This window comes from Dysidea avara, chromosome 10 (genome assembly GCF_963678975.1).
Source record: "Dysidea avara chromosome 10, odDysAvar1.4, whole genome shotgun sequence".
Classification (NCBI taxonomy): Eukaryota; Metazoa; Porifera; class Demospongiae; order Dictyoceratida; family Dysideidae; genus Dysidea; species Dysidea avara.
Genome location: NC_089281.1, coordinates 11,588,691 through 11,607,005, shown reverse-complemented (window position 1 = coordinate 11,607,005; position 18,315 = coordinate 11,588,691). Strand labels below are relative to the sequence as shown.

At 37.5% G+C, this 18,315-nt stretch overlaps 1 protein-coding gene across 2 annotated transcripts in view; it reads right to left on the bottom strand.

The window, feature by feature from the left end:
* Nucleotides 1-18,315, bottom strand: part of LOC136269373 (WD repeat-containing protein 75-like) — a 30,034-nt gene that overhangs the window by 11,424 nt on the left and 295 nt on the right. Inside the window, exons 2-21 of one of the 2 annotated variants that reach the window (XM_066064925.1) lie at nucleotides 18,175-18,304; nucleotides 13,873-13,938; nucleotides 13,729-13,813; nucleotides 13,528-13,682; nucleotides 13,033-13,196; nucleotides 11,996-12,087; nucleotides 10,336-10,494; nucleotides 10,219-10,281; nucleotides 9,836-9,969; nucleotides 9,683-9,790; nucleotides 9,000-9,076; nucleotides 8,796-8,947; nucleotides 8,046-8,152; nucleotides 7,867-7,943; nucleotides 7,603-7,694; nucleotides 7,459-7,554; nucleotides 7,241-7,407; nucleotides 6,923-6,976; nucleotides 6,797-6,872; nucleotides 6,684-6,748 (exon numbers count right to left, since the gene is read on the bottom strand). In XM_066064925.1, coding sequence (XP_065920997.1) covers nucleotides 6,684-6,748; nucleotides 6,797-6,872; nucleotides 6,923-6,976; nucleotides 7,241-7,407; nucleotides 7,459-7,554; nucleotides 7,603-7,694; nucleotides 7,867-7,943; nucleotides 8,046-8,152; nucleotides 8,796-8,947; nucleotides 9,000-9,076; nucleotides 9,683-9,790; nucleotides 9,836-9,969; nucleotides 10,219-10,281; nucleotides 10,336-10,494; nucleotides 11,996-12,087; nucleotides 13,033-13,196; nucleotides 13,528-13,682; nucleotides 13,729-13,813; nucleotides 13,873-13,938; nucleotides 18,175-18,304 — 2,119 coding nt within the window. The remainder of the gene's footprint in view (nucleotides 1-6,683; nucleotides 6,749-6,796; nucleotides 6,873-6,922; nucleotides 6,977-7,240; nucleotides 7,408-7,458; nucleotides 7,555-7,602; nucleotides 7,695-7,866; nucleotides 7,944-8,045; nucleotides 8,153-8,795; nucleotides 8,948-8,999; nucleotides 9,077-9,682; nucleotides 9,791-9,835; nucleotides 9,970-10,218; nucleotides 10,282-10,335; nucleotides 10,495-11,995; nucleotides 12,088-13,032; nucleotides 13,197-13,527; nucleotides 13,683-13,728; nucleotides 13,814-13,872; nucleotides 13,939-18,174; nucleotides 18,305-18,315) is intronic. The other variant, XM_066064926.1, reaches the window with a different exon arrangement.

Below are 18,315 nucleotides of genomic sequence, written 5' to 3'. Positions count from 1 at the left end.
CCAAGAAGCACAACCATTACGTACATCATCTAGAGTCAGAAGACCTCCAGACAGACTGAACTTATAACTATTATCTGTATTCATTACAAGCATTATTGTTGTAAGTTTTTTTTTTCTCCCTAGTTTTATTTTTGAGGGGAGGATTGTAGTAGATTGATTTTCACGCACGCGCACATTTGTAACACGCGCGCACCCAGGCATTGTTGAGTCGAGTTGACGGTGTGCATTAAATTGTAGTTGTTCAAAATGATATCCATGTGAATCATTAAACTGTTGCGTTATCACAATGATCAAGGAGCAAGTAGAGTCAAGATAATTGGTCTCAGTGATATGTGGCAAATAACTGCTGAGTTTTGTGGAATCTGTTGGGTGATATTTACCAGTGCAAGTTATTTACAAAGGTTAAACTAATCGGTGCCACCCTTGGTACAAATTTCTTTCAGATTGGCACATAACTCATTCTCCAAAGCACTGGTCAACTGAAGAGACCATGGTGCAGTATATAGAAAAATTGTTCCTTTTGTGTGCCTACTAGTTTGTCCATGCCACCTCTCGATCACGTTATCTTGTGAATTCAATATCCCAAAATTTCTACATTAAATTGCATCTTTGATTTTTGAAATTAAATCATACCGGATTTTAATCACACAAAAATTTTATGATTCAGAAATTTCCCGATCCACAGTATGTTACCATCACCACATTGTGGAAAATCCTGACGACAACTGATCATCATTAAGGTATAAAACAATGAGGAATGTACCAGAAGTACAGTGACACAGAAAGAGCAACTATTGATAACTATGCACAAATGTATGGAACAACTGCAGCACTTCACTATTTAATAAGTACACCACCATATACGAGACTGTGAGCTACTATTATCTTGAGATATTGATAATAGAGAATTCATTATCTTTATCACGATAATGACATAGGTATCATGACAATCATGCTATCGTTATTATCACACAGCCCTAGAAAAACTCAACAACCTGCCTGTTACACAATTAAAAAGGCAATAAAATAGGAAGACTATCAATGCTTCTAGATGAGATTGCTGCCCTCATATGTACTGGCTACTTTGAAGAATTACGGGTCCAATTCTTAGTTGACATCACCATAGTCACTATGGAAGATGTTCTAGAAGATATGATAGTAAACTGGGACAGGGCTCAGCTTAAAATTTTTGCTAGTCCATCTTTCCATTAGTTGAAAGCTGCCAGCAATGCAATGTTGGTAAATCAACCAGTTAGCATTAATATTAAACTTACAAAAGCTTGTTGTATAAGCTATGTATTTTCTTCTCCCTGTTCTTTATCAATCATACTAAACTCAGTAAACCATGAATCTTGTCCAGTTCAATGAAGACATGTGTTGTCACGCCCTAAACGTCTAAATAAATGCCATATTAACACCTGCCCTAAATAAAGGCCAGGGGCGTTACTTTACCAGGTCCATGGTGTGAGATAACAATCGTGAATGGCCTCCTGAATGGCCTCCTACAACAACGATAACTATGACAAAGAATGTCAACAGCAGCTGTTACAAGGAGAAACACGGCCAGCTGCTCCAGTGACATTGGAAACCAGGCGTCATAATAATTAATCTGGTTTGCTTAAAATATTTAGGCAGGAATTATTGGGTGGGCCATGGCCCACCTGGCCCACCCTACTGAGCCAGCCTTGAACTGGGATCAGACTGCAATCAAGTACATCCCATTGTCCAACTGAACAATGGATCAAGAAGAGTCCAAGCAAGTTTTAAGCAATCAGCATTGACAATAAACATCAAATAACTACATCAATTTCCAGTAGTGTTCTGCGATACAGTGCATTTTGTGTATCGCATATCACCATCAATAAACTGTTCAATACGATACTGTATCACGATACTACAATGAAATGATCATGGCTAGTTATGACTGGCATATTAGCTAATAGTTGTAACAATATCCAATTTATCTTTACCTTAAAGAGCCAACACTGATTCTACATTCACTGTGCATGCAGTATACTGAATTTCTTAGTCGATTTAGTGAGTGATGATACTACAGTATGACGAAGAGCTAGTGTGTTTCGTATGAAAGCACTACATCTCTACTTGGATACCTGCCTCTATTACACCACTCAGACAATTAGCTATATACCACAAACATTTTAATGCATGCTCCCACAAAGGCTTGTCTGGATTACTCGAGTTGTCAAGATGGCTAGTATCAGCAGATTGTTTACTGCTTAGTGGTGCAGTTCTTTATACTTGATTTAGAAGAATAAGAATATTTTAGCTAAGAATATTTTAGCCATAACAGGCATTAACAGTTACACGTGCATTTGTATGGCTTCTCGTAACGTTGCATTTTAAAGCACAGGTAAATAGAGAGGCTTTCTATTTGAGTATCTAGATCACTGTTACAGTAATAGAGCAATCACTGACTGTTTCTACTAGAAAACTTTGATATAGCTATCGATATTTTCTAAGTACAGTATCGTATCGTGATACTTATTTACTGCATCGATATATTGCTGTATTGATATGTATTGCAGATCCCTAATTTCCAGTATTTGAAATGGTATGTGAAGGGAATGCCAGCCAGCTGTGAAGTTTCCAAAAGGATGGCAAGCAAAAGTAAAACAAAGATTTGAAATAAAGGAAGTGGAAAGGAAATCAAACCAGTGGACAAGCAGTTGCCTACTGTCAAGCTTATTTTTGCAAAGTGGTTACCTATAGCTCATCCACAAATAATACAGAATCACTTTAAACATTTATTTCTATTTATTTATTATCAATTTTGTCAAAAGACTGGGTTGTACAAAAGGACAAGCCTGCAAACATACTCCCCACAAACACATACATAGAGTAGCACAAGACATTACAAAAACAATGAAACTACTAGGACTACAAGGACAAAACAACAGGATTGTACAAAACAAAATAAACACCTTAATATGAATACACAACAAAAAATCAGAAAGGAAAACGATGGAGGGCTGAATGGAATAAGGGTAACTCTCTAATCTGCAGAATGGCATGAGGTATGGTGTTCCACAAAAATGGGCTGTTGACAGAGAAAGAATAATGGAAAGAATTCAACAGGCCGAATAGATAGAAGATGTGGTCTTGTAGGAACTTGAGACAACTGAAAATGTTCACAAAAGGTAACGAGTTCCTGTGGTGAAGACTATTATGAATATAACATAATTATGGAGAAATAGCTATGACGTTGTTGGATAGAAGGCCAGGTTAACTCTTGTAAGTGGACATCAGAAGAATTGCTTCAACAATATGATGAAGGAATCCACCTGCTGTTGGAAGCCCAATTGACAGCTCTTTGCTGGGCTGATTCTAAAACATTAATCTTATGAGGATACCAAACAGGACAGGCATACTCTCTAGCATAGGGTGGACAATGCATCTGTAGCAGTAGATTTAATCGATGTAGAAACATTGAATAACAGTGATGAAGAAAGTTAAACAATCTTGTAGCTTTGGCTGAATTGTATGTACAATGTTCATTCCAATTGAGCTTTGAGTCAACGAGAACACCAAGGTATCGAACAGCAGGGTGGTGTGAAATGACAGATGAATCTAGATGATATGAAAGGTAAATTGGGGAACGTTTGTTGGATATCACAATGCTGTTACACTTGAGTGGATTTAGACGAAAGAGCCACTTTTTGGCCCACTGAGCTATGTTTGATATGATAGGTCAAGCTGAAGCAACTTAACATCATCAGGAGAGGATACTACCTTGTAGATAGCGACATCATCAGCAAATAGTTTGACTTATTGATTGGCACTTACTTAAGCAATAATAGCTAGCTGTTATGATCACAGCACATACAATTACATAGCGGTTTTTTATGGGAAAGACATCAATTCGTTCTTCAAAATAACTTACTACAATGTGGTCAGAGAAGAGACTGTGTATGAGCATGTAGCAAGTAGCAATGGCAATACTGAATGTTATATATACCAGTGAGTGCCTCTGGCTCAGTGCCTGTGTTAGAGTAAGAGCACCAAGCGTTGAAAATACATTTGTAACACTGCTGACTTGACAGTATAAAGATTTTGTAGACAGACTGTTATATTAGAGTAGTTAGGTATGTAGTCACATGCATACGAAGTGAGATATATTCAGAGTGTGGTCTATCAAGTTGTCAGTATCTTGTAGAGTCTGCTTTAACAATTATTTTGTTCAATGCCAAAGTAGGGATTTTCCCACTGAGCCATGCTGTAATCCATTTTTATACTAGTTTGTTGTTGCAGCAGCTTTACACGTGTGACTATTGTATTAGGGTGACTGTTGTATTAGAGTATCTCGAGGTTGGCATCCTGTCTACCAAGGGGCATGGTCACTTCCTTAATTTCACCGTGCTATCATTGTAAACAAGGTGTGTGGTCATCATGTTCAAGTTAAGTAGAAATGTGGTCTCTGTGCTCAATCATGATTAGTCAACCTAGATCGTTAATGGATACGGTTTCAAAAATTACAAGTATCTACTGGGTGTCCAGTGCCTTTTACAGTAGTGTAAACGCTTTAAATAATTTTGTGGTGTCTAAATATATTAGTTAAGGGAAGTGTTGATGCAGAAAAGCAATGTCTTAATATGGTTTCATTGCATGAAAACAATGCCAGCCTGACTGAAGATAAAAGGATAGACAATGCACAGAGGGCACACACTTGTTGGAAACCCCCAAAATGCACATACCACTGGTGAGTTTGTTATTATGGCATAAAATGGTGGCCGTATGCTGCTCCAGCCTTGCAAATGTAGTCAGGCAGGCTGGTAGGCAGACGACAATTAGAGTTTGGACAATTCTATATCTGGTCGTCTGTGAGTGTTTACTTGTTTGAGAAACTTACTTGATGAGGAATTCAGAATTTAGTAGTAGAACCCAATGAGAAGCAAGAACAAAGTGATGATGATGATTCCTACTCATGAATCAGAGGGTAGTGTCTGCAACAGAGATGAGTCCCCGGTTAATCTGGGTGTTGATCCTACTTGTAAACTTGGCCACTCTGATGAGCTTAATAATGATACTACGGAGAATGACCAGACAGGAGCAACTGTAGGATGTCTTGAGGTATCAGCTTAGAGGCCTCAATACTCAAGGCATGTTCAGGTTTGGTTACAGTGATGTAACACCGCTGAGTTGACGTATGATACTGCATACTGACTGTTATATTAGAGTAGTTTGTGATGTAGTCACGTGTGTATGAATAATTATTACGAATGTGCTACCATGCAGTCTATCAAGTTGTCAGTACCTTTTGGGGTAACAGATCAGTAGATTACACATTGTTGGAACATCAATGTAGTACCATACACAATGAGGACATTTACAAAAGCAAAATAAATCTGAAGTCACCACCCAGTGATCTGGAAGTGAATTATCTGCACAATTTTGATACGTAGCTGCATACTACAACTTGGCCAACTTTGCAAGAGAGTAGTTTGCAACCCTTTACACTGAGGAAACTGTGCTTTCAATACTGCTTGTACAAAATTAACATGTTACTTTTCAATTAATAGTCACATGTAATCGCATTCTTGTGTTGTACCACACATCTAGGTTCTCTGCTATCCTAGCTTCCACATCTCATTCCTTGATGAAATTATGACTGAACGTGCACCCTGACTACAAGTATAAGTGGTCATCCACTTCAGTTATGTTTCACCTGTTATACAGCGTTACAAGTTAAGAGCAGTACAAGAAGTACCTCTGCAATCAGTGCAGTCACACTATGGAAAATAAAGCACTAAGCTATGATGCATCAATCAACACTATATGGTAGTGGAGAAAGAAATAGGACACAAAGAAGGACAAATGTAAGTCCGTGACGCATGCATTGTAGCTGTTGTGGTTGATAAAAAGTCATGTCTCGGGTCGAAGCAATGCTGAACAGTAAAGAAATCAAGTCTGTAGCCTCAGAGTTATGTTTGACTGGAGGCATGTCAGTCAGTCAGGCAGTCAGTTAGTTAGTTAGTTAGTAGAAAATTCTTGTATTTTTTGGAAGGGTTTGGGATTGCTCTGAAGACATTTATGGGCTTGGGTAAGAACGCCCAAACCTGCATGATCCCTACTGTACAGTATACTACTGTATTGTATGATAGTCAGTTTTCAGTTAGGGTATCAGCCACACACTTAGACAATTTGCACTGTCGAAAATGTTCTTCGACATGTCATGATGGTGAACTGGATTTTGGAGGAACTACTAGTCACCTCATTATGTGAACATTAGACCAAATACAGGTACTTCTTCCAAGACAACAGTTCCTATCTGGAAAGTGGTATAACTAGTGAAATAAGTCCAGTAGAGTGTGGAGTAATACAGTCTGATTAGTTTTTGCTACCTGTAGGGATTTGTAATAACCATTCTCAATAAAAAAAATAGTAGCATACAGCCAGACCACATCAAACTGAACATTTTCTGTATTGATAATAAAAGGGGCGTACAGGATTTACAGCTAGGTGGTTGGGTAAAGCTTCTTGACCAAAGAAACAATAACAGCAGTCACCACCCAAACATTGAATCTAGTTAATTCCCTATCCAGTGGACTGCTAATGAAACCACTTGTTTTGAAAAGATAGAAATTCAGGCCCGACAATGACTGAAATAGGTAAAACACTTCACTGTACCACCACCCATTACTGATGACAAGAATCACTGTTGTTACCTGATTAAGCACTTTGTTTGTTGATGCTACTGGATGGTTTTGTGAAGTCAATGATGGCTTTGTTCCTGTATGTCACAGCAGTACTAGTAGAGGTTGCTATTTAGAAGGCTTACTTGACACAGCAGGCTTAGCATAGTTTAAACCAAATATTTGCTCAAACGCTGATGGGTGCTGGTCTATTTCCATACTCTGAAACAAAGTAATATTACATGATACTCACAAGGATGACATTGTTTTACTTGTTTGATATGAGCTTCCTCCCTACTTTCACCACCACCAAGAGAGTAGAGGATCTACACACACAAAATATATACAGTAGTTTACAACAATACTAACACATGTTGCCTCTTCGTATCAGTCTCATAATCTGAAGGTTGTGGGTTCAATCCTTGCATTTTATTACAGTATTTGTTGCTATCAGTTATAGGGATTTTAAAATTACAGATGGGATCAAACACACATGCATACATTGTATACCTGAGATGTACACAAGCACAAACACTTTCTCACTAACGCAACATTTCATTTTGTACTTATAAGTATACCTATATGTGTACCTGCTTTGAGTCTAGGAAAAACAGTTCAGATTGTTTTAACCAGCTAGGCAGTGTTCCATCCACACTATCAGCCTTTCTTGTTCTGAATACAGCGCCATTTATTCTGCCTTCAACAAGCCGAGAATGAACTTCAAGTGGTATATAGCTGGAAGGATTGAAGATGTACACTGTGGAAAAGACCATGTGGTAAACAGCACACACTGATAACATGTACTAACAGTCAAAGTGTTTGCCATGTTGGCAAAAAGCAGCACAAAATGGAGAAAAAGGATCCGGAATAACGTGAGTTGCTACGAACTCCACACACCAACAAACTATTATACCATATACATTAAATTACTGTACAGCATAGATAAACATACCAGAGCAAGTCAGAAGGTCCCACACTGTTAAATAATGATCAGTGCCCCCTACAAGATATTTAGCAGATGACCTGTGTCCAAACGTCACATGTCTAGAACAATAACCAAATTCAAACTTGAAATGTACCACAACAAACTACAATGATCATATTAAGAACACAAAAGGAACCCACTAACAACAAACGTTGCAAACAAAAGGACATAGAAACTGAAATACTTCATACACAAAATTATCACACAATAGAAATCACATATTACACTGACCTGCAGACTTCCGTTTTGTATGGAGGTAGAAACGTAGTCTTCAACTCACAGGTGTTTGAGTCCCACAGCGTGACGCACTACACATTGAAAATGCACGCAAATAATTACATTAGTGTTAGCAGGAGTTCGTATCATGAACTCTTGGTTTTAGTTTACAGAAAGTAGCGGGTTTCACATACCGATGGATGTACAACAGCTAAGAGGGAGCCATCTTCAGAGAATGCTGCATTGCTTGCTGGTTCATTTTGATGATAACTGATTGACCTTAAGACCCAGGATGAGTGCCCTGAAATGATATCATTTACTATATAGCTATAAAACAATCCTTCTCGTTACACATAACAGGGCTAGTTAATAAATATGAGATATTCACATTAACCAAATGCTTTCTCCCTGAATTTCTGTTCTCCCTATTTCCCAGAAAACTAGTGTTTACAGGAATATCCTCCACCAAATATACCCATGCAAATTATGAAATGTTTTTTCGGCCACTCTTTCCTGAGGATCAGTTACAGTGACTTTCAGTTTGACAATTATACAATTGGGTCGCTCCCTCCATCCCATCCCCAGTAACTGAGAAAATTATCACCAGGATATTAAATTAGCACTTCTGTGTGCAACACTGAGTTAATAGTGAAACTGTGGACTACATGTAGTAAATCTCGTTACATTCTTGCACAAGTGAGACTTCTCACTATGGAGACAGTAGTCTCATTGAAGGTGAATATTGTATTACACTTGATCTGAAGTTCTTTGTACTATTGTGTTTAAGAGAATAAGAGACATAAGTGCTGCATACCAACAGAGGATTACTATATGACTACTGCTGTTGTACACATAGTCGGTCAAAGTCTAAAGGTAGGGTTTACTTTCAAAATTGTACTTGCAGGCTTGCCTAATTCACACTATACATATGGACTACTCCATACCATTGTTGTTTTCCTGTAGTTTCCATGTCTTAATCTTTCCATCGTTCCCTACTGAAACAGCTGATACATGCTTGTCTGTTTTAGATGGTTGAAACAACAGCTTCATTACCAGGCCATAGTGAGGAGGATCAACACATGTGTTTAACTCATACCTGATCAAACATGAGAAATTGTTTATGATGCAAAACACTGTGTCAATCTTGCCTTAATTCTTCCTTGATAAACTTCCAAAACTTTAGCTTCAGATCTAATGAAGTTTCAGTGTCTTCTCTACTCTCCACCTAGCAACAACAGACAGTACTATAGCAATGGAATTAGTGACTACATTAAATATACCACACAAGCAGTGTTATGTAAGAAATATGTACGTATGCATGTACCAGGATTTTAGTATAGTAATTTGCATTTTAGTCAACTGGCTATGAATGAAATCTTAGTCATACAGGAGAGTGAGTGCTGGTGTACCAATTCAAAGTACCAACACATCAGTTTGTACAAGTAATTTACCAACCGAGCATGAGCACTAGTGCAATATGGAAACAATTAAGGAGTGTTTGTTATACAAAAAAAAGTTACAGGAGCTTAACATTACATAAATCAGGGGTAGTGGAAGAAGCCAAAGGGCAGGCCAACTTTGAGAATGTAAGTACAGTATTACACAGTGGAGTTTGAAGCATACAACAGATACTGGGGATCTAGGGAAAATTTCCAGAATTTACAAGTTCTGAGATAATGTTTTAGACTATTTTCACTGTGTTGCTACAGAAAAATCTCTATGTAGAGTGGTTGACTGCTCTATTAGAGTATCTTCATCATTGATGCAGCATCATCCAATAAAAGTGGGAAGGCGCTATGTCCCCCACCCATGCTACAAATATTTTCCTTACCGTTGCCATCCAAGAACCATCAGGACTGAAGCTCACATGATCTACTGTTGTCAGAACTAATGCCTTCCCAAACGTCCTCGACACATAATTGAATTCGGTTACATCATGCTGTAAACAGTGTACATATAAGGGTGAAATAGAGGATTCTCCCACCTCCATCCACAACTTGTTTTGCTCAGGACTGTAGAACTGCAGGTGTCCCGGGTGGCTATTCATCACTACACACTGAGTATATGGCTCCACTACTAGTCCTGTCTTTACTCCATCTTCATTCAACTGTAGTTTAGCTGCAGTAAACGGAATATATCATAATGTACTATTGCAGCCCAATATTTGTTGCAAATTCTAAAAGCAGAATTTTTCATCACATTATGTATACCTTTATTGTAAGATAAATGGGATAGTTTATAAATCATGACACACAATATGTTACAAAGATGAGAAACTTTAAGACTGGATACATTATATGGGTACATATACATACGTAGATATCTGTAGCCATAAAAAAATATGTATGTACATACACACACACACACCAGTTCTTAATCCTCCTATGGTATAATCAACAGATGAATCCATCCCAGACAATATCTGTATTACTACATATATACACACATAAAATAACTGACTGAAGATGACACATTATTGCATACTGTTGCTCTGAAGACTGACAGCAATGTGTCTTCCATCTGGACTGCAAGAGATCTGCTCTATTGTCGACGCACCCACTCTTGGTCTGAACTGCTTTAAGTTCTTGTCCAACTGCCACAAAACAAGAACACTTTCCTCACCACCAGATAGTAGGAATATTCCTGAGAAGGTAAATTGCATTACTGAGCTATAAAAAATTGAACTTGAGATGGTACATTCCTTTACACAATGAGTCTTCAGGCTACAATTAAACGTGGATTTCTTCCTTATAAGACATTTTTATTGCAAAGGAGGTATGGCTGTATGAATGACTTTTCCTATGTGTTGCAATAAGACAAATACTTGTCATTGGCCTGGTATTTAGCAGGAACAACAAAGTGCTTCATGAACATGCTCCTGACTGGATTGTAGCCATCACTAAGAATTTGCATAAGAAAACATGTTAAAGAAAGTATTTAAAAAATAATAGATTGCTATTTACTTTGAACTCCATAATAGCCAATTGCACAGTTTTGTATACAACATAGTTACTAACTAGTGATATATAAGAGATCAAATTTGTTCATTATATTTCTATGCACACAAGCATGACATACATCCCTTTGAATTCAAAAGTGATTAGCTATTCCTGGTAGTGTACAAGCCTAGCAAGTAGTTTTCTGGTCATTAAACACTGGCATATATGGGAATGCACTCACAGTGTCTTCATCACCCATAAAAAGTTTATACTCTTAGTTTTACGCCGGCCAGTGTCATCTCTACTATTCTCTTACAATGTCTGATTTTAACAGAAAGCAAATGGTACATGACATATGCAAAACACACAGACACATAACAATCCTTGGCCAGCCAGACGTCAAAAAGAAAATGAGTCAAAAAGATAACGAGTTGTGTACACAAAACCAAATAAATTCCAATGGTTTTTGACCGGTGAGCATAAAACCATGTACCACACTATAATTATGTCCTATGTGAAAGTATAACAGGACAAGACAAAACACTTTCCCTTTTTTCCTAATCACAATCCTATTGCATGTCCCAATTACCATTAAATTCTGCCACAGATCTCTGTCAGAACATCTGCATATTTTTGCTCAATAAAAACCTTAGACTAAACTAATAAAATATTACAAGTTTACTGTACCCACACCCCATTATTCATTGTTTAATTCAATGATGTCTCAAAACACTCCAACATGAAGATTGCCAAATTATTTTGGTGACGGCAAAGCAGTCGCAACCGTGGGAAGCTAATTTGAAGGTAAGCCTTTTCTTCGTTACACACCATTAAAAAACTTATTACCATTTTCCACCTACTGCTAACAAGTACTTGTTATTCAGACTAATGGCGGTTAAATCATCTAGTGGATAACATGCCTCAGAGACAATGATTTTATACCTGATACAAATATAGCCTCAGGATTGTTCTGCAATTACACATGTGAATAGACATTAGTACACACACACATGCACACGCACACCAAATGCTGGCTATACTGGAGTCTGTTAAATGTGGACACTTGAAAATGACTTAAACAAGGACACTTACACAATCCAGACATTTTATTTAAGGTCCCAAAGTAACAATCAGGACACTGTTATCAATACTTATCCATATTACACTGTGTACATGTACATTGTAATAGCCAGTACAGCTCTTACCAGCATTAGTGAAACACAAACTGGTGACCGCATGTGAATGCCAATGGAGCTTGGTAGTGATGGGTTTAGAGTTTGCTGAGAAAATGTCATACCTGAATAAGCAACATTACAATAACACCATGAATCATCCACCACAAATAAGACTAGACCATTAAAACCTTACTCAACCATTGATGCAACAAGTATGTACGCAGTAAGATTTTAGTGTAGTGTAAATGCATGCAGTACGTGATGTTGTAGTAGGGCCAAGGTGCACATTTGGTGATTACCAAGTTGTGTCCTTAAGCCGAAGGAAATATTTCCATTCGGCAGCCTAAAGTTATAGCAGCAAATAATTAATGAAACGTTAAACAACATAATTAGTATTGTTGTGTAGATCACAACATTATTGGATTAGCGACACCTCAGTTCACTAACACAAAGAACTAAACAGTTCAATAAAGCTTAGACAATGCAAAGAACAGTATGCGCATAGTGCTGGATGTAATTTCATTTTTCCGCAAGAGCAACCAAACAAAAACCTATGTGGGAGGAAGGAACAATGTTGAACAAAGTGTGAGGTATTTTGTGCATTAGGAGTCAAGTTAGGAATCAAATAAACTACTCAAGCATCACTGCAAACATAAACTTTATACCGTGAAACGTATTTATACGTGCAAGTTATGTATCAAATCACGGTTGTTCCAGGGTGTAGTTTAAACCCGCACACTATGCAATGGCTGATATCACTTGACCAAAAAAATTGTTGTGCTGTGTTCGCCAGCTTTGCAGCTAAAGTTAACTAGCTTTTTAAATAAAGATGAGAACGAAGGGTCTCTTTATTTTGACCTATGGACTCTGTGTAATAAAAATATATCATTTTATGACCTGTCTATTCTGGTCACCTTTGGGACAAAAATTTCAGACCACAGGTGGCTATATCCATCAAGTAACTTTGTACACAACTCTCTCTCTCTCTCACACACACACACACACACACACACACACACACACACACACACACACACACACACGTACACGCACACGCACACACACACCAGAGGATTATCAGGCCACGTTGGTCACCAGTGGCAATGCACTGTTTCACAGGGTGAGAAGCCAGACAAGTGAAGCTCAAGTTGTGCCGATAGTTGTACACCTCATCAGCAGCAAAATCATATACCAACAACTGAGTCTTGTTATATGACACCAAATAGTCTCCCTGAATAAGTCAACCACTGGCTATAAAAGATCCTTATGAGCAGTACAATGGAACCTCTTTACAATGGAGACAGTGGGATATGATATACAATAGAACTTGTCCAAGTTGGTCATCCATGGGCCAAAACCATTCAGCCTTGGTAACCAGGTGGTAGATGGATTATTATGGATAAATTTGTCAGCCTTTTTATATAGGTAGCCACTATGACAAGGTCTACATTTCATCATTTACTGAGTTATAGACTCTGGGGGCAGATAAAAGAGGATTGTCCTTATTATAGAGGTTTCCTATTGGGTCCATTAAGAAGAGGTTCCACTGTGCAAGTTACCACCTCAGCTGAAAGCACAATGCCAGCATTTGCAGCAATGTGTAAGAGTACATGAGCATCCCTGACATGTTCACTACTCTGTGTCTGACTGCTGCGGCTGGTTAACATGACCCAATCAACACACTTAACCACTCGCTCTTTAACATCACCTTCTTCATCTGTAACAACATCTAATCACCTCACAGGCATGTACCGAAAACTAACCTTTGTTCAGAACTAAACAAAGCTTCCTGGAATGATTTCCTGGCCTCAGGGCAAAGTTATAGATTGGCACACCAAAGTCAATATCCTGTTGTTACAGTGAAACTAACACATGGCAAGTAATAATAACATAACCATATATAGCACCTTCAGTATAGTAGCATCAGTGTAATCCCATAACACCACATGACCATCCAGTGAAACTGTAAATAACTAAAAAAGTATTTCAAACAAGTAATACAATTTTGTTAAGTTATGGTACACTACATTGTTCAGCAGTAAGTTAAAAAATATTAGCTACTGAAATTTACCACAAAATAAAAACTTGCAAATGCTTTTTTAGTATGTATGAAAAAATAGTTTTAATTTTGTGGTCGCTGGAGTAATTGTTGTTGACCTTAGTACTCTGACCTTAACCCCTTCACTGCCAAATTTGTAGAGGCTCCAATCTACTGTTTCTAAACTGCTATAACTTACACACCATACCATATAATCCTATAAAACTATATATCAAATTACCCGCTATAGAACAAGGAATTCGATTATGAAGTTGTTGTTTACACAAGAGCAACCACAAATCCATTATATAACTTTAAAGTACGAAAATCGATCTTGGCAAAACCAAACGTGAAATTTCACTACTTTACAGGCTAGCACTGTTTATAACAGCACAATAAACATCACTAACCAGTTTACAGTTGAAGCGATTGTCTCTAAGTCTGGTTTTCCAGCACTTGAGCAAGTGCGCATGCACATACAAGCACGAGGTCACTGTTTCGAGGCGTACAAAAGTAGCAACACGCCACTCCAACCTATATAATCCCTCTCCTTACTGTTTTTCTTTATTTGTAGTGTCATTATCACGTCGCAGAATCATCTACAATGCTTATTATCGACGTTCCGAAAGTACGCGATTGCATCATCTAAGCGTGCAATAGTGCACAAGAGACCGGTTATCCCTGTTCCCGTTCACTTAAGGGCGTGCCCACTACAGGATAAGCGCAGGGGCTACTAAAACGCTCGATTGAAGTTACAGAGCGTTTAGAATGTAATGCTACGGGCGTTTATAATCGAAACCGCCATATGGCGGTTGTGGCGGTGAGAGGGTTAAGTTAAAAACTATAATGGTTTTGCTAAGAGAATTATGCTCTATTGATTTTTAAATGCTCCAAACCATTCAGAACATCCAGTACATGCAGTATGCACAGCATGACTATAAGTACTAGTTTTTGTCAGATGCTTAACACGATACACAGACAGGATAAGACAATTTTGTCTTTATTAGGTAGATTTTGCTATTGTTACCATTTACAGTAAAACCTCATTAATTGGGCCAAAGTATGGCCTCAGTAATGAGGCAGCCTTATTAATGAGGTCATAATATAAAGCTAAGGGACCTACCTGACATGGTCACTATAATGAGGTGGTATTATGCAGTATATGTTTTGTTTACAAACTAGACCCACATATACCGTATATCAATTAAATTTGGCGGTGAACTAAATTTGGTGAATTGGCGATTCGTCACTAAACTGCCAAATTAAAATTTTGTCAATATTATTTTCATAACTTGTGTCCAAGCTATTGAAACAGGTTTCGACAAACCAACTACTTAAATACACCTTATTGGATGGTTCCACACATGTAAATGGGTGTGGCTTACGGACAATGTTGGGAGTAACGTGTTACGTAATATTATTACTTTTGTGGTAACTAAGTAATATAACGAAATATGCTATAAAAACAGGTAATATAACTCAAGTTACTTCACTTACAAATGTAAAGGGGTTACTTAAGTAATATAGTTACTGTAATATTATTACTACAAGTAACGAAGTTACTAATCTCGTTAGTGATCCACTGAGTAATGCCTAGCTACAATGAAGTAATGAATCCTACTGAATGAAGCTTATTCACCAGCTTCTTACTTATAACTAAGATTTGCACATTGTCCAACAACGCAATCATGTCACGTGATAAGGTGGTAGTTTCACACATGACATCTTAAAGCTATGGACACAAAGTAATATAAAATATGTAATATTATTATAGTTACTTTATTTTTTGGGTAATATGTAACCGTAACTAAATAGTTCAGTTGCAAGTAATATGTAACTAGTTACTTATAAAAAGTAACTGTTCCAACACTGCTTACGGACTAGACTAGAACTTGTACACTAATCTCGATTAGTGGGTGTGGCTCCACATAAGCTTACAGATAGCAACAGAAATAAATTCGTGTGCAGCCATTTGATAAATGGGTGAAACTCTACATATGCCTACAGACAGCAAATGATCCTAATAAGTGGGCGTGGCCAACCAAATAAATTGGGCTGTGCAGCAGGACCAGGATATTCTTTAAAGCGGGTCAGATCTGAACCCGGTTCAACCATGAAAGCGACTTGATGCAAGCAGTGACTGAATCCATAACAATTCAGCTAACACTAAACGGTGAGGCAAAACTAGCCGTGTAATTAACCTTTTAGCAAGGAAACATGCAAACCCTTTACATAACTTAAATGATCCATAACTCAATGGTGGTTTGCTCCAATTAACTTGTGACAAGTTCTGTACGTTTTGAAAATAAATTTTTTATCAGACCATATTAGAGCTGAGCGATAGTTGCGATCTATCAATTATCGTGATAGTGAGTAACAACCATGAGTATGATAGTAAGCTATCATACTATCGTGATAAATTATGCATATCTGTGCTTAGTCAAAAAAGTAAACATGATACTGTGAAAAGTTGAGGTAACTGTGAAAGTTCAGGAGAGCATTAAAAAACAAAGATTACAACTATAATACATACCAAAGGAGTGTTATACTTGGTGTGTAATTGGATTATTCATGTGTTGTATGTGTGAGTCTTTGATAACTACTAGCATATCGTGATACTATCACTATCGTGATATCGCTCAGTTGTACTATCGCTCAGCTCTAGACCATATATAGCCAATGATTCATGATTGAAATTAAACACTTTGGCAAGAACTCTAAAACACAGAAGCACACTTCGTAACAAGTAAGCCACTGTAGCTGCAGTGTTGATTTAAACTTTACCAAGTAGCCTGTGAACAGACTTTCAAGTGATGTGTAGTTGTAGGCTATAGGAGTTAAACTATCCCACCCTTATGTCACCATGCATGCTATTGTGTAAACACACTATCCCAAAAAGTTCTATGTGGATTTGAGGGTTAAAAGATAATGAGGTGGTCTTCGTGAGCTTTCACTGTATAATTTTCGAGAGGTCCTCAAATGACAGCTTGATCAACATTTAGTCACAAACAAACAAACTGACCCACAACATGTGGCAACCTGATGAAATGTTAGTACAAAACTGAAACACACATACTGTAATTGGATCCTACAAAAACACACAGTGGCCATATAGACAACCATGTTTAACACAAACAACATCTGGCACAAGATATTAATGTGGCATCTAATTTCTTTTCTTTTTTGCTTAACTATTGGCACCACCCTAGTAACTAAGGTATCACAATAATTAGTGAGGCTACTTTATTAACTAACTAAACAACACTTGTTGTAACCAAGTTATACACTTAAGTCACCCATTAACAACATTGTTGGGTAACAGTAATTAGTGGCAATATTATAGTTGGAGTTGATGTGGGAATTGTAATTAACAATGGTATTTATTAATTACGCCACTAATTAATGACATTTCATTAATTACTAGAAAATGATCAGCTGTAAACTAATAATTTACATGAATAAACATGTATGCCATGTAAAAGAACACATCAGTTATGGGTCTATGGGTCGTCAATTTTCAAAGATTGTAAAAGCTCAGCACATTTAATCCTGACATATCACATTGATTCTAATGTGCGAATATGTAATAGTTACACCAAAGCTGTGACTGATACATACACCAGAAGTCTAAGGGTGTCGTAGAAAAACACATCCATGCCTTTGTCCAATGATAGAGTATGTATGATTCTGTGACAATACTCAGCCTAAAATTCTACTGTATAATAGTTGCGTGTCACTAAGTCAAAGTGGACCATATCTTTCAAATCAAAGACATAAGTAAACTACTTTCTCGCGCAACATTTTAATAGCATGCTTAGCTTGCATCTTACATTGTCTGCCCCCCACCCCACCCATGAGGTACTTCCTATGCCTATAACAGGGGACTGTGATGGAAGATGAAGGTGATGACGTCAATCCAAACAAGTACAGTCTAGTGTTGAGTAAAGCTTAAAAAGCAGTCAACTACGAACATTTAGAAAAAAAATACAATCTAAAGGAAGCAATATGTCAAGGGCTTCTGTCAAAATTCTTGCCATATGGTATATATATTTTGATCAGTACTGGAACGAAATCGGATATGGACGGACTAAAAGACACTTTACTTGTATAAGTTTTGTCCACAATCTCATACTAATATACGAGCAGTCACACAAAAGTTTACACAACGTACCTGGAAGAAATTATCAGGACTACGTTGTACACCAGTGACTGTTGATGTATGATGGGATAGTACGTGAACCAGCTCACGTGACTTCTGACTGTACACTTGCACAACATTCCCACAACAAACAAAAAGCCATCTAAACACAAT